General features: G+C 41.2%; 4 protein-coding genes and 1 long non-coding RNA gene across 6 annotated transcripts; 2 read left to right on the top strand and 3 right to left on the bottom strand.

Annotated features, from left to right (window-relative positions):
- Positions 1-1,436: 1,436 nt before the first annotated feature.
- Positions 1,437-5,816, top strand: LOC135677197 (uncharacterized). The gene is made up of 3 exons (XR_010514579.1): positions 1,437-1,578; positions 4,687-5,093; positions 5,288-5,816. It is a non-coding gene; the product is annotated as an uncharacterized LOC135677197 (long non-coding RNA).
- LOC103989682 (alanine--glyoxylate aminotransferase 2 homolog 3, mitochondrial) lies at positions 2,980-6,180 on the bottom strand. Its single transcript, XM_009408608.3, has 9 exons — positions 5,822-6,180; positions 5,415-5,645; positions 5,177-5,347; positions 4,915-5,058; positions 4,664-4,843; positions 3,766-3,991; positions 3,557-3,670; positions 3,339-3,425; positions 2,980-3,255 (listed from the first exon to the last, which is right to left on the bottom strand). The coding sequence occupies exons 1-9, from the start codon at positions 6,053-6,055 to the stop codon at positions 3,212-3,214; spliced, it is 1,431 nt and encodes a 476-aa protein (XP_009406883.2). The 5' UTR covers positions 6,056-6,180; the 3' UTR covers positions 2,980-3,211.
- Positions 6,181-12,053: 5,873 nt separating this feature from the next.
- On the top strand, positions 12,054-13,593 carry LOC135677196 (transcription factor SCREAM2-like). Its single transcript, XM_065189226.1, has 4 exons — positions 12,054-12,180; positions 12,748-12,873; positions 12,947-13,117; positions 13,401-13,593. Exons 1-4 carry the CDS (start codon positions 12,103-12,105, stop codon positions 13,482-13,484), a joined length of 459 nt encoding a protein of 152 aa, XP_065045298.1. The 5' UTR covers positions 12,054-12,102; the 3' UTR covers positions 13,485-13,593.
- Positions 13,594-13,755: 162 nt separating this feature from the next.
- Positions 13,756-19,596, bottom strand: LOC135677195 (putative tRNA pseudouridine synthase). Of its 2 annotated transcripts, XM_065189224.1 has the most exons (7): positions 19,307-19,596; positions 19,157-19,192; positions 17,608-17,720; positions 16,489-16,637; positions 16,257-16,401; positions 15,072-15,509; positions 13,756-14,314 (listed from the first exon to the last, which is right to left on the bottom strand). In XM_065189224.1, the coding sequence occupies exons 1-7, from the start codon at positions 19,566-19,568 to the stop codon at positions 13,901-13,903; spliced, it is 1,557 nt and encodes a 518-aa protein (XP_065045296.1). In that variant the 5' UTR covers positions 19,569-19,596; the 3' UTR covers positions 13,756-13,900. The 2 variants fall into 2 exon arrangements, with proteins under 2 accessions (XP_065045296.1, XP_065045297.1); XM_065189225.1 differs by lacking the exon at positions 19,157-19,192.
- Positions 19,597-21,588: 1,992 nt separating this feature from the next.
- On the bottom strand, positions 21,589-22,749 carry LOC103989679 (uncharacterized). The gene is made up of 2 exons (XM_009408605.3): positions 22,603-22,749; positions 21,589-22,467 (listed from the first exon to the last, which is right to left on the bottom strand). The coding sequence occupies exons 1-2, from the start codon at positions 22,648-22,650 to the stop codon at positions 21,919-21,921; spliced, it is 597 nt and encodes a 198-aa protein (XP_009406880.2). The 5' UTR covers positions 22,651-22,749; the 3' UTR covers positions 21,589-21,918.
- Between the last annotated feature and the right edge of the window lie 308 nt (positions 22,750-23,057).

The raw sequence follows: 23,057 nt of genomic DNA, 5'->3' as shown, positions 1-23,057 counted from the left end.
TTGCACCTAATAAATCTGACTATTTGAGCCTAAGCTTTGCTGTTTACTTTGATTATTATCATAATGTACATGATGTTTGTGATTTGGACCTCCTTGCCACATGCAGAATCAGACTAGAATGAACTTCCACCTTCACCAGCGTTTGAAATCAAGACAAAGTGTTTGGCTTTGTCATCAGCTCCTTAGTCAACAAAATGCCATGCATCCTTTCTGGTGTTTGGTTTGATGCTCACTAAAGACGTGCTAATGATGAGGGGATCAAATTGTGCTTGACAATGGACATTCTGAAATGAACAGCTAATTCAAACCAGGCTGGGGATCACCAACTGGAGCTGTGTCTGATATGTTAATGAGCAAGAAAGTTGGGTGTGGAAACAGTAGTGAGATGGCCATAGTTTTAAGAGCTCTTCTTCTTCGAGATATCTGGCAGTGGTCCAGATAGAGATTATGCAGCATTCATCCATCCATCCAACAGCAGGGTCACCCATCATCACTGCTGCAAATTCACAGCCAATTCATGGTTGGGGACCATTGATGCACCAGAAGGACATTTATCATGGTGGTATCCCGCCTCCTCTCGCCATGAGTGCCTTGGTCGCTGTTGCTACATGTCAAGCAACAACCAACACAGCGTGAATTCGATCATCTCAGCTCAACCAAACTCATGCTAAATGGCATTTCACCATGGCAGCTCTCCATGGTGACAGAACTCAGTGACACCACGTGTGCATTTAGAGGCGCCCAAGAGTAGGTTCTAGTTGTCACCAGTAGATTTAGCAGTGCTTTGTCGGGTTGGTCCCTACAGATTCCAGTGAGGTTGGTGCTTCGCTTCCCCGCCACACCTCCCACCACCACCCTATAAGGCCATGGCCATGGCAAGCGACATGGAGAGGTGTTCTTCCAGCTCCAGCCTTGTCACTTTAGGGGCATGCAGTGGCGTCTTCAGCTGCAGAGTTGCTCCGTAAGGTGGGTTCTGCAGGGTGGAGAAGCAGGGCACGTGTACTGCTTGCACTCCGCTTCCACCAGAGAAGACCGTGCCAGTTCTTCATGTGCTCGTCTTCTCCACCGTGCACAACCACATCTTAGTTTACCCCAAGCACTGGATGTGATATCCTGAGCTCAGTGTTGCAGTTGCTCCTCCACCACCAATCTACACTGGCTCTACGGTGAGTATATTCCAACCTTGCTCTCTGAGAGAGAGAGAGAGAGAGAGAGAGAGAGAGAGACATCATCCATGAACTTTTCCTATACGTATCCGATCTCCCTTCGATTAAGCCTTTTAGCCTCAGTTCTTTGCAACCTGTGCAAGTTTAGAGCGTGAAAGATTTCTGACAGCATGCTACGCGTTCTTAGCATTAATAATGATGATAATAATAAAAAATTAATAATTACAATAAAATCAAATAAATATATCTCAAATTGGGCTTTTTTTCTTGCGCTTGTAATTATATAAACTTGGGCTTTTAATATTCCGGCCCATTTAAGACCTTCACGCGCGTCAGAAAGGAATCGGCTCCTGTCCGTCGCACGACATCCGTGTTGGGAACCTGAGGTTTTGTGTTCCTCGAGCGCACAAAGGTACGATTTTGTCCTCATCTTTTTGGTGCATTGCTCGATTTTTTTCCTTGACTTGGTTCCTCGGTTCGGAGGATGTTTTTCCACATGGGAAGTCTCGACCTGGGATCCATGATTATACGAGATCTTAACCTTGTTTTCCCCCCCAGGTTTTTGATGTGTATTTTGATTTTGCCAAGATGGGTCACCGAGATCCCTAAATTTGGGGTGATGTGCTAGCGTTATTGATTTGTGCCGATTTCTCATGGGGAAAATGAGATAATATACAGTTAATTGTCATTGTACAATTTTGAGTTGTGACTCGGATGATCTGTTGTTGGTGAATTTGCTGGGTGGTGCGTTTCTGCTTAGATAACCTAGTTAGTAGAAAGAAGAACTGCTGTGTTATTCATGGGAGGTTCGATGCCCCTTCTCCTCACCTTGATTTCTCTCTGTTGGTTTCATGTTCTGAGGTATCAATTTTACATTTGTAGTATCATAAAATATCCACAAAATGCAGTTTTTTTTTTTAAGTAGGTAAAATTTCAATTCTAAAATTACTTTTTGACTTCCAAAATTACATTTTCAGACTTCCTTTCCATGCTTGATCTGCATCATTTGTTACTCATTGAGAACTGGAAGTCCAATACAATCCATGTTCACAGAATTTGGTGTCCCACTGATTGACTGATGCATCGTTTTCTAGGATAAACTAGATATTTAACCTAATTGATAGACCTGTCAAAATAATATGGGATAACCACATGTGATGAGTGTCTGATATATGTGATACATACGATCAATTGACATGTAACCAGCCAAGCTGCTTGCTTTATGAATGTCGTTCATACTTCAGGAACCACTTCAATCAGATGTCTTATTTTGTTATGTGATATAACAATCTAAGAGGTGAGACCTTCGGATGTCTTAGATTGTTATGTGATGAAAAGGTTAAATAATTAATGTTAATGGCACGAGGAGAGATAGAAAAAAAAATCTTAAAAGATCTTAATAAAAATTATAAATAAAGATTTAAGTACTCTAGACTTAACTAAACATATGACTTTTTACATATTTGACGCTAAAAGATCCATGTAGCCGATCATAAATAGTTGAAACTTACGATTTTGTTGTTGTTGTTAGTGTAGATTGTTAGGTGATATAATTTTTCTTGTACAATCTAGTAAACACAATGTAGAAACATCAATGCTAATGAAGTAAATGGAATCATTAGCTGCTTGAAACAATAAAAAGGTCAGACCAGCTATATTCAGTCAGACAGCGGATGCCTTCTTTTTACTGTTTATTTTTCTTTCAGATAATTTCTCATGCCAGCTATATTCATCATGTAGCTTAAGTTCATTCACAATAGGTTAAGTTACCATATGAAATCTGATCCATAAATTAATAGGTACATAATAAGGCTTGAATCCACCAGATATATATTGGACTTTCATGTGCCTCTAGATCAGAAACAGGAAAACATTCCACCATAGCTGGAGGGAGAGAGGGAGAGAGTGAGGATTATTTACATACCACCAGAGCCATTAAAATCCCTTCCCTCAACAACACAAATCAACCTAGCATGCCCTGCAACAGAGACATTATTGCTAATATCTGAGGATAGTTAAAACCATAAGCCTAGAATCTGTAGATCTCAGAGCTTTGATAATGCAATATCCATCACTTCAGTGAAGAAGTCTGCAAAAGGAAGGCCCAAAGCAACAGATCAATCACTAGCAGCAAAAAAGAGTAGGGAGCTACATAGGCAATCTCAAGCTCACCGGCATCTTCTTTGGTGAAGCAGAGAGGCGGAGTTATTCTGAACACATTGCCATAAAACCCTCCTTTGCCCACCAACACTCCCATATCTGCAGAAATCCAGATTGCTTAAGATAGACTCAGACATAACATTATAGACTTGAAGTCATTTTGGATCATGATCATGAGTCATGACTGTTATAAGATACCACAGCATGTGATGAGTGGAGGAATGTGTCACCTTTCATCTGATCCATGGCATGTGAGATCTCAGTTCGTGCTGGGGTTTTCTGCTTGCGATCGGTGACCAGTTCAACTCCGAGCATCATCCCCCTTCCTCTGACATCGCCTATGACTACAGAAACCAATCAATAGCTTCAAGATATAGTCGCTTCAGCTTCAGATGAATACTGAATCCAAAACAGAGGTAGGGAGTAGCATAAGGGTTACTTTCGTGCTTTTGTTGTAGGGCTTTGAGTCGGTCTTTGAGGTAGGAACCAACGAGCAATGCGTTGTGTTGAAGATTTTCTTTCTCAAGAACTCTAAGAACAGCAAGCCCTCCAGCGGTGCACACGGGGTTGCCACCGAAGGTGTTGAAGTAGTTCCGACGAGTCAAGACTTGGGCTATTTCTGGTGTTGTGACAACTGCACCAAGAGGAATTCCGTTCCCAATACCCTAGAAACCATTGGAATTGTGAGGAGTGCACAATTGCTAAATATTGGGAACAGAAGAATAAGAGAGAAACCACATATTGCATTCAAGAAGAGTCATCTGCATGCCTTCATTCTCTGCATGCATTGGTTTCCAATTGTCTCTTTCGTAGCAATGGTACATTTTAGACAACAAATTTGAGGACTAAGTGCAGCAATTGGTTAGCCAGAAGATGTGACCAACCAATGTGCCGTCTGGTGTTACCTTAGTTTTCAGTGGCTCATACGAGACCGAGACCAAGAATCTTTTAGAAAACCAGTGCTCAGGAGATGTTGCCTTTTTATATGCATGTAGAACAAAACTCCAACTAGCATTCTTAGTATCATCTTTTGACCTCAAAGAAATCTGATCACTGAATGTTCTCATTCTCTTCTTTTTGAGCTGAACTACCAATGTGAAAATTTGTACGCTCCTATAACCAAGAATCTTTATTGCATCTAATCTTTTGTTATTTAGTATTTCTCCTTTGTTGTACTCCTATGAAATATTGTCTGGTGTTTGCAAAAGAGAACAACTACAATTAGATTTCAGCAATATCGTCTTTGGAACCAAACATTCTATCCTAAGTGTCCTTAGGACTGTTCGTAGTACTTGCATACACCAAATCAACAAAATTATATTGCCAAGAGTATTAACCTTTGCCATTGTCACAATGTCAGGTGCAATCCCATGGGCCTCAAATCCCCAGAAGTGACTCCCAGTGCGTGCAAATCCTGACTGCACTTCGTCTGCTATGCAGAGGCCACCAGCTTTCCTTATGCTCTCGTACACAGCAGGCAAGTAACCTGGTGCTAGTTCCACTACCCCACCCACACCCTGCCTCAATTTGGAGTCAGCATCATGAGCATACCACATGCAGATATCACCATCAGAATGATGTCTTATACCTGTATGGATTCAGAAATGAAACCTGCGACCTGACCAGACGTCCCGAATTCGATGATTTCTTGCACATCTCTGGCATACTTCTCTCCATCCGACCCAAAGGCTCCTCTGTATGGGTCTGGATTCATCGCATGATGCACTCCACTCTGGCGGTGGAACATCGAAGAAGCAGGATGTTAGAGTAAGCATCAATTTGCATCAGATTCTGTGATTTCTTGTACATTAAAGATGATCTTTTGTTGATGTATGTTGGTGGAAATGGACCTGCATGACATTGAACTTCCAGTTATATTGAGCCGTAGTCCCCATTGTTCCAGCTGCATTCCCATGGTACGCATTCCTTACTGATACGATGTCATGGCAACCGGTGTACAGGCGAGTTATCAGCAGCGCGAGCTCGTTCGCTTCGGTGCCGGAGTTGGTGAAGAAGACGACCTGAAGACTACACTCGGGTTAAGCATTCAAGACTGCTTCGTTGTGGAGTTCGAGTAGCGTTGCAGACCTTGAGATCTCCGGGGAGCTTGGAAGCTAAAGCTTCTGCGAAATCAGCGATGGCGTGGTTCAGATACACGACGGTGGAGTGCTGCAGACGGCTGGTCTGGCGGACGACGGCGTCGACGACGTCGGGGTGGCAATGGCCGCAGCACACGGTGGCGATGCCGGCGAAAGCGTCGAGGTAACGCCGCCCGTCCTGGTCGAACAGGTACTGCATCTTCCCGTCCACGATGTTCAGCTGCGGAAGAACACAACACGTGTCAAGAATCATCGAGGAAGAATGGCTGCACGTAGCAAAGAATGGCAGCAACAAAATCCAAGAGGAAATCCATGCATGCATAGAAAAAGTCAAACTATATTGGTGGATTTTGATCTGCCAAGAACGAGCGTATACAATGGTTGACGAACACCCACAGGCTTCTTGTAGAAGTAGAACATGGAGGGGCTGAGGTACTCGGACCGCTTCCTCAAGATCTCGGCCGCCCGGGGGCCGTCGTATCGGGGAGGAGCGTAGTCGAACGGAGGAATTTCAGGGACCACGGCGTCGGCGCCATCATTGATCTCGGCGGCGGTCGAACGGGAGGAGCTGCATCCTCTCCTCCCCTGAGTGGCCACCGAGGAGAGCCTTCGGACAAGAAGCCGCTGCATGGCCTGACCTGACCTCAAACCCTCTCTCTCTCTCACTCTCACTGGAGGTTGTCTTGGGCAAGAAGACGAGCTCCGGTGTGTCCCTCTCTTTCACTGAACGTGGCAGGCGACGATGAGGCGTTCATATATAGAAAGCGGAAGAATAGGAAGCTAATATTTGGGTTTACTATACGATTTTGCCACTCGTATACACTGCATGCTTATTACGTATAACCAATCTCAAATCTAATTATAGCCACAATCATTACGTAAAACCAATCTCAAAGCTAATCCGTATTGTCCAGTATAAAAAAAAAAAAAAATTATAAATTATAAATATAAATTTCATATAATCCAATGTTAATTTTTTGCTCGGATAGGTAAATATCGATTAGTAATTAAACCGAATTCGACTAATTTCATTTGTAAGTTCTAAGAGGTCTTTGATTAATACATTATCGTACAAGTGATATGCCTCTTATTCGAATTATACATCACTCAATGTAATAAAAAAATTATTAGAAAAAATAAAACAAAAAACCCTTTAAAATCCCAATCACTGTCCAAAGTTCAAATGTATTGATGTTGATATCAGCCAACCAAACAAATCTAACCTAAACTCCACAATCTCAACTTTATGGAACTGCTTGATGCACCAAATCTCAAATCAAATTGGGCAGCCTTGTGGCATCCACATCCCTCTTTTACTTTGTCCCTCAAACCCTATTTGTCTTGAGAAGATGATAAGGCTGGTTTTAATTTCTCATCTTCATCATATGATAATCCACAATGACATTAAAGTTTGTGTAAGCCACACTCATGCCTAAAAGCAAGCTTAATTCTTCTGCATGATGTGTCTTCCTCAGCTCCACCCACATGAAAAGCTACATGTTCTCTATATTGGAGGTCTCACGATCCAATCCACCTTCACTCTTATAATATGATTTCATGCAACAAAAATTCAAATCTTGTCAGCATAATTAATCATGTCCCCCATTGTTGATGCCTGCACCAATGGCCAAGGAAGGTACGAGCTGAGCTAAGCCAAGCATGATCCATTCATTGTCTTCATCTGATGAGTGCAGGCAGAGTCCATGCCACTGGTATCACATCCATTTCATCCAGTTGGTACTTCTTTCTTTTCATGCATAATGTGAGTTGGTGTCGATCACATTTAAAGAATAATGGTTTATATTGAGTTTTTTTTTCTTTCTTTTCCTTTCTTCAGATAGAGCAAAATATATTTAGTGGATCTTTTTCAGATAGATGTTGAATTAGGGTTAGGAATGATGCTAAGAACTCATGCATCATTTTCTCTATATCACTTACCTAAAATTCATAAAAGTATAATGTTGAATGAAATAATTAAAGTATCAAAAAATAATAATAATAATAATAATAATAATAATATTCTTAGGTTTTGAAGATAATAAAAGGAGGTTATCTTAATTACTTTAGGTTAACTCAAAGTGATGCTTTCGTTTTTGTCTTCCATTCATGTGTTGCGTCACCGAAGGCTCAAGCAGATGCAGTGTATGTGGACGCAACATGATCGATGAATGAGGAAGCAATTGCATCCTAAACCACATTGCCGATTGCTAGCTAAAGGCCAATCACCATGTCTCCTACCTAAAGCCGGCAGCCAAAAGCTCAGCAGCATCAGGCCATGCCTCACCGTCGTTTATGGCCACTTGTCATCTCTCTGCTGCGAGCTGCGAGCTGCAGACTTCACTGCACGCATCACCATCCAATATACAACCTTTCTTGTACCCATCATCGACACAATCATACTCCATACAACTCTTTTTTAGGCCACACTTCAAGCGACAGTCCAATGCCATTAAGAACTCCATTAGTTAGTTGATTGGTACCAGTGTTTGGCAGGCAACCTTATCCTGATGACTGTGATGACACTGGCCGTATGCTCTTCCTCGACACAGCATGACCGCTGTCCTACCAAGGAAGATGGTGACTGCATGCTGGGTGGAGTAGTGAACTCTCGACTCACTCAGTGTCCTTCTTCAAGCTGTGCCGATGGTGGTCGTGACACCTCAACCAAAGACTCGTTCACCCAATGAGCTACATTTGATGATTCATCAGCATGATCAGAACATACATAGTGGGCATTTTTGGAGACCCCAGAACAGTTCAGTGCCTTCACAGAAGCTTTCACTATGCCGATAGAACACATACAGATGAATTCCAACAGCAGCTTACTCAGCAGTACTTCTATCCTCACCACCAATCTACACTAAAATTTTCCTGCTCATGACAGACCATTGGATGACATCAAATGACAACAAGATATAAGCATGAATGCTGCAACATACGATCACAAAAGGATATCCAACTTCCCATACTCTACTGATGTCTTACAAACATCAAGCAATATGTTCATGGGATAATCTTATGCATCATTAAATGACTATGACAACTTTCGAAAACCTGCAATATGCAACGATAAGTATGTTATCGAGGATTGTGTCGTTCAACAATTAGCCACCATAGTTCTACTAATTCAGGTTGTATGAAGAATCGAATGGTAGATAGATCATCCTATTCAATTAAGGATGAACACTTTACGATCAGGTCCTCATAAATTTACAGATCAATCCCTGGCAATATATTGACCCGATTGGTCCATAAGGAACCCGACTCATTTCGGTTGGTCCGGTTGGGCCGGTCTGTGATATTATTGGGTCAACTTCTTGTTTTCATTGACGAAATAAACCTTCAATGAAATGTTTTTGGTGTTGTATCCTATTTTATTTATTTGTTGCTAATTATGTGTTGCTATATATATATATATATATATATATATATATATATATTATTGTTGTTAGTGTTAGAATTTGTTGGTGATGTATCTTCGAGAGATGTATGATCTTTAAGGATCGATTCCTTCTGAAGGTATACTAATATGGTCATTCAGATACTCAAGTTAGTTCAAAGTCTTACAAAAATATATATATAGAGAGAGAGAGTTTTTTATTACTAAACCATACCAAAGAAACGATTATTTATGAGATGATGAATGAAATATTTTTTAAATAAGAAATCTTTTGAAAAATATTCTCTAACGAGTTTCATGTGTCGAGTCTTGATTGATCGAATTATCGTGATACTAGCATGACGACTACTCGACTAGTGTCAGGACCACGAATGATATCGAAATAATTAAAAGATAATTTTGAATTTATGTGAAAAAATTGAAATTAAACTTATCATCGCCTAACTCTAAATCTCGTCATGGATGCTCTCCGATGCAATTGGGGATGTGAACTTTCAGAGTAACTTTTCTTGCATCGGAAGTAGGATAGAAGTTTGTCTTGTGATGGGCATGGGGAAGCCAGAAGAGCATCAAAGGAAGAAGGTAGAGAGTCACGAGAGACTGTGTCAAAGCACAAGAAGACAAGCATGGCAGTGCCTGGTGATGCTGCCACCACCACAAGCCTTTTTATCTCTTCTCTTCTCTTCTCCTCTTCTTCTTCCTCTGCGGTAGTGCAAGTGGATGGAGACCTATCTATCACCAATGCACCAGATTATGGGTCCGGCAAGATTCACACAACTCAAAGAAACATTCTTCTCAGATGCTGATAGCTCTTCTTTTCCCGTAGAGATGGTGTTTACAGGACTGATGCTGCCAAAAGAAAAAGGGCCGACACCACCACAAAGTATTTCGTGCATGTCATATAAGCATGTTTTGTATGTGGATACGTGAAGATCAAATGGAGCAGAGAATTCGATACGGCATCATCTTCATGCGTGGATTCCTCAACCACCAAAATGTTGCTTGTAGGAGCATCAACCTAAGCTAATCAACCCTAGTCGAAGTAAAACTCGACATGTGACATGACACAGTTAGCATGAAAATAACTTAGCCAAATAAATATCGATTATAAATATTTCGTCCATATTTTTCGTTTGAGGACTAACGTAGACCACATCGAGAACCTCGCTCGATCTCGTGACGTGCGATCGACTTTCGAAACCATCACAGCTCCATCCAAGCTTCTTGCACACGCGAGCTCACATCAGTCGCATCACCCACATCCATCTCTGTATTATGCCAAGAGTTTTGAGCACTCCAGGACATTGCAGATCAGGTTACGAGGTGACCGATGTTGGTCATCGCTCGCTCACTCACAGCTGGCTGATCTGATCTCGGTGGGCTTGTGAAGAACCACTACGACACACTCTGTTCCCTCTTCTTTTCCTTTGGGGATGGGAGGGAGGAAACAGGCAGGCATCGGAGTGGCACGAATCGAAGCAGTACAAACACAACCTGCAAGACTTACCACTTGGAAGAAGATGAGAAGTAACCAATGCCTTGCATGGTGATTAGCTATTCTCCCCACATGAACATGGCTTCTGCTCTTTGTTGGTACATCAAAGTGCAGCCCAGCTTCAGCTACATGTACACGAAACCTTGTCGTGCTTCCTTCCATTCCCCATAGAAGATGAGGACTGGGTGATAGAAAAACCCTAACAGTAGGGATGGGAACCCTGTAGAGAGGCCACATGCGTGTGTACGCTGCTGGCTGCCTATGGTTACGTTGTTGGATAGCGATGACAAGGATGCACACATGTGAAGGGGGGGGGTCGTACGTGCTCTGTCATGCATGGGGAATGGAGACACTGCCATGCAATTGGAAGGGTTAGTAGACATGGACACAGCTAAAGCTCGAAGCCAACCTCGAACTCTTTTCAAGGAGGACGGAGTGCTTCCCATGTCACGAGTTGTCAGAGATGTAAAGGAGCCTCTACGGATGTGTTCACGAGAGAGCATGACAGGAAGCCCTCAGTGTGGCTTTTTGACATGCAGTTAACACTGTCATAAATATTAGTAGATTAAGCATCAGTTGCAATTAAGATGGGATTATATATATATATATATATATATATATATATATATATATATAAATCGATATCATGTTGAAAGTATGTATAGAGTTCAGTGCAAGTAGAAGATTCAGTATGCAAATCCCGAGACCACAAGAATATTCGAACTGTGTTCATGTTTACTGTCCCTTTTAGGGTTTATGGATGTCCTTCGATGAACTAATGGATGTCTCTCCATGAATGAACCTGTGATGAGACATGCATCTGACTGGAGGTTTGTGTGTTATCGAACACCAATAATTCCGCAATCAAAAAGAACCTTAACAGTGTTGAATGCAGACATTGGAGTTAGGCTTCATCGATGCAACTCGAATGAGTATATTAGCAGAGATAAATCGGCATCACAAGTCTCGTTTGCTCGACCGATTGCCTCCTTGGGAGATGGAGATGGACAGATCTGGGTGGGGGGAGACGAGGCGGAAATGGACAAAAGCTTGTGGCGGTGAAATCTTCCCCGTGAGGGGGATTTGGAGGCATTCGACCACAGCTCATTCTCCCCCCCCCCTCTCTCTCTCTGTCTCTCCTCCCTCAACCCGGCCGCTCCATGCAGCCCCACACCCTGTCTCACGCATTGCCCGCTCACAGACAGCTCCTCCTCGATGCCTTCGCTGCTTTCCATGGCGCCCCGATCACGAGCAGATTCCTCGCCCTTCCTGTATCCGTATAGAATGGCGAGCTCGCAGGGGTCTGCTGTGGATGGCTGCTCATCGTCATGACAATAATAATTTGCTGCCGTTGTCTCACTCGCAGCGGAACACAGTAGCCATTTTATCGTAAGCAACAGTTCTGTGGGGTAATGGGGACGGGAGGGACTCGATGTTGGTGTCATACACCCATGTATGGCAGCATCTGTGAGCCTTCAAAATGGGGTATCGATGTTGTTGGTTTCCCGGGAAGAGGATGATCTGTAGGGTTGTAAGATCTGTGGGATTGGATTATTGATTTGGACACGCTGCTTGGCCGTATAGAATTCATGATCTATCTTATTACTGTAAGGATGCGTCAACTACTACTGTATTGGTTTTGTAGACGAAGGGCGATTTAGGGAGTTCACTACCTCTTTTTGTCTTATATTTAGAACACGGAGGGCAGTGAGTCTCATGTGCGTGGAACTCCCTCCGTCCTCCTCTCTTCAAGCCTCTGTGTGTGTGTAGCGAGAGAGAAAGATGGTATCGAGGGAGCACAACAGAGCCGCTCTGCATGAGAAGCTGCAAGTCCTTCGCTCGCTCACGAACTCTCATGCAGTAATTCTCTCTCTCTCTCTCTCTCTCTCTCTCTCTCTCTCTTCTCATCTTATGTAATGGTTACTGCGTGTTTCTCTCAGTCTTCGATCTCTTTATGCCTAGATTGAGTAAGTCCTTGGAACATTCTTATTGTACCATGTCCGATCCCTTATTCCTCCGAAACTTCAAGTATCTTTCCTCGTATTCATTCCCATGTATGATGGCATATCTATCTATGCATCTCTCTCTCTCTCTCTCTCTCTCTCTCTCTCGTCTTTGAATGAGAATAGTGCAACACATGAATCTATCTAATCCACCAATACACCTTTTCCTTATCGGCTGTTATCAGCTGTTATATATCAATCTCGAGTTCTCTTTGTTTACTTCTATCACTGCAATCCAGAAATGTCAACGTACCCTCAAAAAAGGTGACCAACATCTCCAGCCTCATAGAAATCAAGAAACGTTCCCGTGGAGTCAAATTGAGTTCCTAGCAAAGTTGAATTAGGGTCATTTGTGTGCATGCAATGACAAACTGGTTATCTTCAACGGTGATATGAAGAAGACAATATTCTCTGTGTTTGGCAGCTGAGGAAATCCTCGATCATATTAGATGCCTCCAAGTACATCAAAGAGTTGAAGCAGAAGATCCAAAGACTGAATCAAGAGATTGAATCTGCACATAGCATTGTTCACGACAACCCTTTGCCTTCTGTAAGCATGGTTTGCAGTCATCTCGTTTAGTTTGCCCTCAGCCTCATACATACCTCCACAAATACTTCTACAGGTGACTGTTGAGACACTAAAGAAGGGATTCCTGATCAATGTGTTCTCCGAGAAGAGTTGTCCGGGGTTGCTTGTGGCTGTTCTGGAGGCCATCGAGAGCTTGGGGCTCAGTGTGGTGGAAGCCAAGGCATCTTGCACCAATGCCTTTCTTCTTGAATTGTTTGGAAGAGAAGTAAGATAAGCTCTCAAACATCTGTAGCTTTCAAGTTGCTAATACCAAATGATTTGCTGGATTTCATACCATTGTAGTAAGATGAATGCTACTACGTGGAGTTGAATCCCTAAGTGCAACATTCTGGATTGAGATTTGATTCAACTTAATCCTCAACTTTGCAACACATATCCACATATATATATTTATATGCATTTGTGCATGGCATGAATGGCAAGTAAATAGATGCTTTACGTCACAAAACATTTACCTTTTCGTTTTGGATACGATGTGTATGAATCAGGGTGAAAGCGTGGATGCTCAAGTGGTGAAAGCAGCAGTACTACATGCCGTCGAGAGTTTCCATGGAAGCAGTGAAGCAGCCTGATGAAGACATCATTCTCGTGTAACATTTTGGAATGGGCTCTAAAGATCTTCAATGAATGAGAACATTGTCTGCATCAGAGCTTCAATCCTTCATATAACTAGAAATAATATTATGCTCGAAAGCGAAAAAACATTTATCGTCCGAATATATTTCATATAACGATGCAAATTTATGATGAACAGAATAGCACATTTGATACTAATGAAGCAATTTAAGCCGAATGGACTCATCAAGATTCATGTATTGATGTATTTTTCTCGTAACCACAGCGTTGAAACCAAGTAATCAATGAATAGCTCAAGTAGACATGAGTATACATGATGATGTTACAGCAAATTAATGCAAAACTGGATCAGGTACAAAGGGTCAAAATTTTGGTTACTAAAAAAGGGGGGAAATGATACATAATTCATCATTTAATCAACATTCCATGCTTTTGAGAAACCTTCTTTCCACACATTCCATGCTTTCCTAACTTCGTCCAGTTCTTCATCCGAAATGCTTGTGTATGTTTCCAAGTTATCCACCCACTCCTGCCATGGCGATTTTGATGGATCTAGGAATTTGGAGACCTTGGGCAAGAGAACGGAAGAGTAGAATTCATCCACTGCTCCCTGAATTTCTTGAGATTCAGTCATCGTTTGCATCTCGGGTCGAGTTATGTTTCCAGGATGGCCTCTGATAGCATAGCGGTTACTCCTTAAGATTAGGACTTCAGAAGGAGCAAGTGGCAGAACAATTCGAGAAAATTTGGCCAGTGACATTTCTATGATATCTTTAGGTAGCAATCCACGCTTCACCGCCGCTGCAGTTCCAACCATTTTCCGGATCTGTCGATGAAAAAAATTAGTAAGGTGATTTTACATCTAAGATTTGTCCATACAGAGACAGAAAAAGGAAACTGTGCCTTTTTATATGATGTATGTGGGCATCCCACATGGTTGCTCAATTGAGCATGCATGAGCAAATCGAAGCATATTTTCCATTCGTAGCTAACTTCCTTAAGTTTGATATATAAGACCCATTTAGCAACATATATAGTCATATCAAGTCCAAATTACCAAAACTCTTAGGCTAGGTTTCCCTTTTAGCAACATTATAGTTAATGCACGAGACTTTTTCTGGTAGAAGCTGGCAAAAGAAGGTAAACAACAAATCTTCTATACCTATCATAAATAAGTGTGACAAACAACAGTAGAATTGTCATTCATTCAGTTACTAACCTTCCCAAGTTGACCACTATGTTATGACCATCGAGAAAAGGTCCAAAATTACGATGAGCATGACAGTAATACAAGTGAGACAGCATATATGAACCATGCAAATGAAAAATAATTTAGTCATAACCTTGCCAACAACTAATCAAGTCTACTCAGCAATAACAGGAAAACATTTTGCCAATTGATTTATAAGAGTAAAAAAGAATAACAGCTGACGACATGCATCCAACAAAATACCGTTTTGCTTTTGTATTTTTTGAGTGGGGTGATGGTCAAGGGTCAACATCCATTGGCTACCCAGAGTCTAGTAGGAAATTAATGTAGAACATCACTTGGTGATGTGCAGCAGTAAAGAGCATATCCTTACCTGATGCAGCATGAAGGATTCACCACATATTGACAACTCAACATAGTTAATTCCCAATGATGTCTCCAGATTTCCGCAAGAGAAGCCAAAGATTTTTCTGAAGTGGGATGCATTTAGTCTATCCATTTCATCAGGCTCATGAAGCCATCTTGCACGAACTGGGGAAGGAACTCCAAAATTCTTAATTTGATTTGATTCTTGTTCGGATGATTCATATACTTCTTCATCAGAATCAGTGTTACATGACAAAATGAAATTTTCTTCAGGTTTATCTTTTGCAACATCTTCAACTGGAAAATTTCCAACATCATCACCGTCCTCAACTCCCGAGGCCAACTTGTCCTCGGTCAATCTTGATCGTTTTCTCGAGTCTCTTTTACCAGGAGGTGGTTTCCTATATTTGGAACGAACAGTGTAGTTATGAAAAGGATGTTCTCCCTGCATGGTAAACCACACAAGAAATCAGGTATTGTACCTATTCAAGCTCAAGACTGAAGCATACCAATCTAGATAATAGTCAACATTACAGTGTCAATAGTTTGTAATGCACTAACACACATAAGAATCACTCAATACCAGTGTGCTTACATGCTATGCCTCACTGAAGAAAGCTACGATAGTTATGTCATAAACAAGCATAACACCATTTCTCAAAGTGCGTACTGCACAGTCCTAATGTTCCAACCACTATCCAAGGCAAGATTCTAGCATACCACTGTTCCTTTGCAAGAGACTCTAATCAGATTGACTGATCTTGAGAAATTTGACAGAAAACTGAAAGAATTTTGAACATTCTAAATGTAAAAACTGAAAGCCTCAAGGCTCCCCAACTTCAATATGTTATCGTATTATTATGCAGTAGAATAACAAAGGTGTTCTTGCCAATAAATTCATTAGGTTATACGTACATATATCCAGGCAATATTGAACAAAATAACACCTCTCATTTTACACGACACATCTCAGGATATCAATAGCTGATTTATGGTCAATAATTATTAGCCAGAACAGAATGATCACTACTTGTCAAGGCAAACTGAAAGACTGAGAATCTTGAGACATTTAGAACTGGGAATCAAGAATATAAACGAGGAGTTTAAAAAACAGAAGAGAAGTGTAATAGCAAAAGTACACAAAGCAAACATATAATATCACAAAGAAGCCTGCCCAGCAACAAATTCATACCTCAAAACCTTTGAGAATATTGCCAAACTCAGATAGATGTTCAGCAACTTCTGCAGAGCTGCAATCATTTTTTATACCAATAATTTCAGCAGGAAGGAGATACGAGTACATACGGAGAGTGCATTCCCTTCTTGCATCAAAACGCCTAAAAGAGCAACACCCATGAATAACAGGTTCATAAGTAAGCCAAGCAAAAATTTTCACCCTAACCTTCTCACAAGCACAAACATACTTTTGGGAAGGTAAAACACTGAAAACCTTGACATTACTGGGCAAGTTAGAGTTAACATAATTTGCAAGCACAATGCCACTAGGATCCTCCTTCCATGCATGTTCAGGTATTTCCATCTTCAATGAAATCATGGTGGCCAAAGAATGAACCTAATATATCAGAGTGTAGACCAGGTAAGAAATTGAGTATTCTGACATGACCCAGCCTAAACACCCAACCAAGGTAAAACAACTAATGAAGTGACCATCACTAGTGAAAGTCAAGGAGAACTGATGGCATACCTTCATGTCCTAACAAATAAAATAAACAGGATAAACTAATACTATATATTATCATTTCACAGATGAACTATGATTGAAACCATCTCAGTCGCTCAAATAGAGCTGCATTAGGATTATAATGAAACGCTTGTGATTTGCAACAAATATGTGACTGCGATTAAGTGGTGCATCCATTCTACATTTACATAGGTTCATAAGTGCAATCATAGCTCAAACATGATGGCCAAAACTTCAAATATGCTGTTCAAATTGGGTTGTGAACACTTTTACTCCGTAAAAAATAAATGTGTTTTAAAATTTTTGTGATAACAAAACATACAAAGAGCCTTCTAGTCACTGTAACAAGGTCGTCCAGCATAAACCAATGAAGAAGTCATGCAAATGTTCACAAGTCTAAAAACAAGTGTCATAATGTTCAAGTATGAACTCGTGAACTTTGAAAAAAAAACTTATTAATAACAATTAGCTTGGACTTTCAGCATATATACCAAGTCTTTCCTCAAAGAGTCAAAGACAATGTTTCACATAGAGCTATACAGTCCTAAGTATCAACCCATGTTGGAAATCATACTGCTAAGGTGCAACTGCATATGGAAAAGCTAATAGGGGCAGAGAAAGACTCAAAATAACTGGAATGACTTTCAATGAAATCTGTTTCATGCATCCATACTCGTAAAGAAATAAAAAAACTTTGACAGTGGCTGGAAATGCAGTTAAGCTGATAAAAAGAACTAAAAAAAGAGACAAAAGAAATCTTAGAGAAATATCCCATACAAAGTAATATTTCAGTTTTCTTTAACTTAGCTATCATTTTAAGATGCCATGTGATGAGCCTTACTCCTTTGTCAGTTCTGCTACTCCTGGCCCACCCAACTTTGTGCAAGTGTCCAAAATTACTGTCAAGAATTCCCCCTGCCTTATAAATGGCAGACTCCAGCTCAGCTTCAATTGCTACATGGTAAGATTGGAAACATTTGCAAATTCAACTCATTCCAAGTTATTAACACTTCAGTAAACTAAGTAACTAGGCTTACAGAAACAATAGGAACTGCCATAAGACACAAACTTCGGAGTAGGTAATAAAAAATTAATGGATTACTTTCTTATTGTCCAACTAAGCCTATACAGTAACTGAGAAAACTGTCCATGTAGGTGCAGTAGGGTAATAATAAAATAGTCTCATGAAAATGAGCATCTATAGGGGCACAAAAGAAATAATAATAGATTACGACAATGTTTCCGATAATCAATAAATTTGGAGAGAGTAAATTTTCACATATTGAATTGATTTTTCTGGTTTCCTAAATCGAAAATTTCTCAGGACAAGGGTAGGAAGATGTTTAAGAGCGAGAAAAAAGGAGGGAGAAAGCGAAAGGAGGGAAAAGGGCATGGGGATCAACTAGATGTAACAGCAGCAAACCTTATTTAGTTATGCATGCTGACTCTTGTACAGATACATGGGATACGAGAAGTCTTACTCAATGAAATTGAAGTTGCATCAATAAATAGAAACAGACCAAAATCTCTAGTTCCTTGAACATAATAATAATGATGGAAATACATCAACGAGAAGACTATAAATCCAGTAATATTAATTTGTCGAATTAAAAAGAGAATAGCTAAAAACATTATGAGCTCAATACTCTGACCTAACAGTTAAAGTAGAAGTCTAGAAGCAATCTTAGTTAGCCAATTTTCGGTCCTATAATTTATTGATACCATGGAAGTCGCAATGGATTCTCGCCAGGAAAATAACTATAAATGCATTTTTATTTTTACCATGTGAAATAACCATGCAAATAGGTAGAAAAAAAGAAAATTATTTAAAACTTCATGGTTTGTGAATGCATCTCACGTCCTATACATGCAAAAGACAATGTTCTTGAACAATTCTACATTGAGTTTTCAATTAGAAAAAGGAGGGAAACAGATAAACAGAAAGTCACCTAGCATACTTGGATGATATGCACCATTTGAACCCTCAGGTTAAGAAGTCAAAACATACTACAATAATGGATACACCACAAAGTCAAGGGTGATCATCTTTTGGTTTTACTTACGTGACACAAGTTTAGCCAATAATGCAAGATAACAAATCTCAGTAGGGAACACTGGAACTTTGTAACAGTTGTAACCTTTCTCAGGGAAATGAAATGCACTTGTATTACATCAATGCACCAACACTATAGGACGATGTTAGACCTAACTTCTGATATTTAACGTAATCATCACCCACAAATTCAAGTTATTCATTCTTCATAAATCCTTAAGGATCTACAATTCGGTTCACATATTTCCTCGCATTGGACGAGAACATCAAATTGGAATTATATAAGCAACGCCAATGAATACACATGGGAGAAAAGAATCGGTCTTCATGGTCTTACTCGATAAAGCATGAGCATCTCGCTGCTTCTGAAGACCTACAAAGGCATGCCCGAACAATCAAGCCTATAATTTACTCGAATAAAACGCAAGAAAAGAAGAAAAAGAAAGGGGGAAAGACAAAAGAACGAAGGCAAATCATGGGTAGGTACCTCTATAATCGGTGCCGACATACCCGACACGCATGACCACCTTCTTCTTGCGAAAGGAATCCCACCGCTTCCCTTCGCCGCCGCCGCCTTCATCAGGAGCCGAGGAGCAGAGGACCGTGGAGAATCTAGGGTTAGAGAGGGGGTTTTGGAGGGAGATTGCAGGGCATCGGGTGAGGAGGATGCGGGAGCTATGGTTTGGAATGAGCCAGGGGTAGATGGGGACTCGAAGGGAAGAAGCGGCCGCGGCCGCCGCCGCCGCCATTTCTTTCTTCAACTCGGTTCGAACAACGTGCAAAGGATGGGCGACCGGCCCCGACCTCCGCGACGGCCTTTATAATTTCGATAACTATAAAAAAAACATATTTCTAATTTTCTACTAAATAATGAGAAAAAACAAAAAGATTTTGATTTTTCAACACGATTAATCCAATATAAAAAATTGCTACAAGATTTATACGAAGGATATGCTCGATCAAAATGCTCCTAACTTAAAAAATAATATTAAATATAAAAATTAGAAACTTCACACGTTATATATATAAAGGGACATATTCAATATACGAGACTCCATGATAAGAGGTCGAAGGAGAGTCGATGCGTATAATTTTATCTTTAAATATTTAAAGAGATTATTTATGAGACTCAAATGATCGTATCCATATTTATAATATTTTAATTAATTAAGATAAATTAAAAAAAAATATTTTTATTAGGACTTAACAGTGACGTTCGGTCTATTTTGATAGGATTTGATCGAGTAAGATCCATGTGTAAGACTTCGGATCATTAACCATCGATGTAGGAAGATGAAAGGAGAATGCACAAAGGATGAACATTAGACGGCGGCATCGACATGAAGATATGAATCCAGCCGACAAAAAGGGTGAGCACAAATAATACTGACAAAGAAGATGCATTCATAGATTTCGTAGACGCCTCCACAGAAATCAAACTGTGGGGAGGACAGGACTTGGCCTCTTCTTCGTTCTTTCGTTGACTGCAAGATGGAACATCTCCCCTGTCCCAGCCATGCCAACAGAGGGTGGGGGGAGTTCCTGTAAGGTGGTGTTCTTGCCACTGTGGACCAAATCATTGGCCTCGAGATATCATTCCTCTGGGAAGAATCTCGTTAGCTGCAATCTCTTCTTTGTATCGAGGATTTGAAAGCTTCAAGAAACCAATCACTTGGAATGAAGTTTTCTTGAGATTGTTGAACCAAATGCTTCAAATCATGAAATCTAATGGTGTTAGGTGAGACGAAACATTTGTGACTATAAAATGAGGATTACCAGTAGGATCAGAATGAGTTGAGACATTTCGATGTGAGCTGGTAGAGGATACACGCAACATGGATACAAAACATTTCCCCTTTCTCTTGCTTGCTGGGTCAAATTAATGGCTAGTTCAAGAACACACAACACATCCATTTCAAAGAAGAAATGATACAGAAGCTACCCTAAACTTTGATCCTTTGTTGTCCAGTACATGTCCTGAGGGAGACATTTCTTGAAGGTGTTGTCCTTGTTCGACTGTTCATTGTTTATGAGAATGAACAATGCACGACATGTTTGTGTTCGGTGGAATACGAGTCTCGATTCCTTCCGTCTTTCCCAGAGTGAAAAGTTAAGCTGTCTTAGAATTCCTTCTCTCCTGCAGATTACTTAGGCTTGTCTGGTTGCATTGACTCACAAGTCTCCAAGAGATGGTGGGAAACAAAATGGCTGGATGGCCATTCTTGCTGAGAACCTTTTACTCTCTGGACACATCAATGGAGTATCTTCCTCAAGCTGGTTGAATTTAAAGACTGCCAAGCAGATGGTGTGTGTGTGACAAATCCAAGGAGGTTGGAGAAGTGACAAGCTGAAGCTTCTGCTTCAATTGCGGCACTCTTTGTGGTTTGTTTCTTGAGGAAAGCATGGTTCTTTAGCTTGACATTTGAGATCTTAATGTGCTGCTAAAAGGATGAGTTTTTAGCTGGATGTAACTTGAAATGTGTTCTTTGCAGATTAGAATTCTTCATCAGACCAACAAAAAATGCATGAGAAGATGGATCTCTTCCACAGGGAGAGGGACAAACACCAATAAACTTGCATCAAATTTAACCAAGCAAGTCTCTGAACAGAGTAGAATATATAAAAGAAGAAGAAGAAGAAGAAGAATAAGAAGAAGAAGAAGAAGAAGAGCAGAGCAGGAAGCTGTTTCTATCTTCATCATTCTTGATGTTGATATATATGATTTTAATGATTCTACCAATGACAGAACCATGGAGTGATATGATTTGACATTGATTCAAGTAGTAGTATGCTCCTCGCCAACAACACTAGGATACAACCAACCCACATGTTCTTCCAAAGCTGGATGGTGAACAAAGCTATTACCATCACATTTGAAACAGCAAGACTCCAATTTATACTGTCACGATTACATGAAACCTAAGTGAAGATGACAGTGGTAGAGAGTAAAGATGATCTAAGATCTAAAGAAAGAGCATGAGCTGTGCTCACTGCTCATACAAACTTTCAAGCCAAGATTATTATTCCAAGGCAAGATGAACACTTCACACCACAGAGTTCGCCGCGCGCACATACCGGTGACCGGCGACATCAACTTCTTCATGAGCACCGCGGAGAGGCCGCCCTGTGCCTCGCCCCGAAGCAGAGTGTTGGTGCTCGGGACCCGTCAGTGGACTCCTCATCGCCGTCGCCCGTCCATGAGAAGGACGACCTTGGGCTCAAGGGTCTTCTGCGATGACCGGAGCTGACAGAATTGGCCAGGGACAACGAGGAAGATGACGAGAACGACATGGACGGGGAGGACGGCGACCTGTGGGGCTTCCCCAAGCCCAGCCTGGGGAGTATGGTCTGGAGGAGACCGGACTTGGCGGATCTCCTGGAGTTCTTGCTCCCCGTGATGTTGCAGTAGTAGTAGGAGGGTGGAGGAGTGAGAGGAGGCAGGTCGGCCACCGATATGGTGTGCTTGGGCGTTCCAGGCTGAGACTCCCACAAGAATGGCACAGCTCCTGAAGCCACCCCGTAGTAGACTCTAAAGGAAGAATTGGCCATGGAGCTCTCCGTGGACAGCAGCCTGGAGTAGACCTTGCCATCTTGCTTGATCTGGAGGCATGGTTTTGGAAGCTCTGAGCTACTCGAGATCATCCTCAGCTATCAGAGAGAGAGAGAGAGATGAATGCTGGGCTTACTGGGAATTCTGATATGTAGGACAGAATGAAAACTAAAGAAAGATCATGTTGAAGAGCATAGCCAATGTGTGTGGGCTGTTGGCCAAAGGTTTCTGACCTTATAAAGGAGCAGTTCTACGTTGCCAAAGGATGAACATTTCAACATGAGCTCACAGTGTGATGATGACAAGGGGGAGGAGTTCAGCTACGGATATATCAATTGACTTGCCATGGATCTGTTTCTTGGTATTAGTTGGAGTGGCAATTGACCTCCAAATCAAATTGGGTGCAGTTCATGGAAGGAATGTGAGAGAGATAGGAAGCAGTAGTTGTTAATGCATCTGTCACTGCAAGATGTGGCCTTCCATCTGCCTTCCAGTAGCTCATTGGGCTCTCCATGATACCAAAAGGAGTCGTTGGAGGAACAAAAATATAGTGAGCTGAAAAGGATGGGATGAGTAGTGGTTGAAGACAGGATTGCTGTCACACATTCTTGTGCTGCATTCAGTATGCAATCACTATACTTGTTTGTCTTGCACTGCAAAAAATAACCTGAAATATCTTCGTATTCTG

Source organism: Musa acuminata, chromosome BXJ1-6 (assembly GCF_036884655.1).
Source record: "Musa acuminata AAA Group cultivar baxijiao chromosome BXJ1-6, Cavendish_Baxijiao_AAA, whole genome shotgun sequence".
NCBI lineage: Eukaryota > Viridiplantae > Streptophyta > Magnoliopsida > Zingiberales > Musaceae > Musa > Musa acuminata.
This window is presented reverse-complemented; position numbering and strand designations above follow the sequence as displayed.

Coding starts and splice junctions, on each gene's coding strand:
- LOC103989682 (XM_009408608.3), bottom strand. CDS start 6,055: ATGCAGCGGCTTCTTGTCCGAAGGCTCTCCTCGGTGGCCACTCAGGGG. Junction 5,348..5,414: donor AGCTCCCCGGAGATCTCAAG/GTCTGCAACGCT, acceptor TGTAGTCTTCAG/GTCGTCTTCTTCACCAACTC. Junction 3,426..3,556: donor TGCCATGGATCAGATGAAAG/GTGACACATTCC, acceptor GGATTTCTGCAG/ATATGGGAGTGTTGGTGGGC.
- LOC103989679 (XM_009408605.3), bottom strand. CDS start 22,650: ATGTTGAAATGTTCATCCTTTGGCAACGTAGAACTGCTCCTTTATAAG. Junction 22,468..22,602: donor TAGAACTGCTCCTTTATAAG/GTCAGAAACCTT, acceptor TCTCTCTGATAG/CTGAGGATGATCTCGAGTAG.
- LOC135677196 (XM_065189226.1), top strand. CDS start 12,103: ATGGTATCGAGGGAGCACAACAGAGCCGCTCTGCATGAGAAGCTGCAA. Junction 12,181..12,747: donor CGCTCACGAACTCTCATGCA/GTAATTCTCTCT, acceptor TGTGTTTGGCAG/CTGAGGAAATCCTCGATCAT. Junction 13,118..13,400: donor TTGAATTGTTTGGAAGAGAA/GTAAGATAAGCT, acceptor TGTATGAATCAG/GGTGAAAGCGTGGATGCTCA.
- LOC135677195 (XM_065189224.1), bottom strand. CDS start 19,568: ATGGCGGCGGCGGCGGCCGCGGCCGCTTCTTCCCTTCGAGTCCCCATC. Junction 19,193..19,306: donor TGTCGGCACCGATTATAGAG/GTACCTACCCAT, acceptor ATGCCTTTGTAG/GTCTTCAGAAGCAGCGAGAT. Junction 17,721..19,156: donor AGATGCTCATGCTTTATCGA/GTAAGACCATGA, acceptor CTTACCATGTAG/CAATTGAAGCTGAGCTGGAG.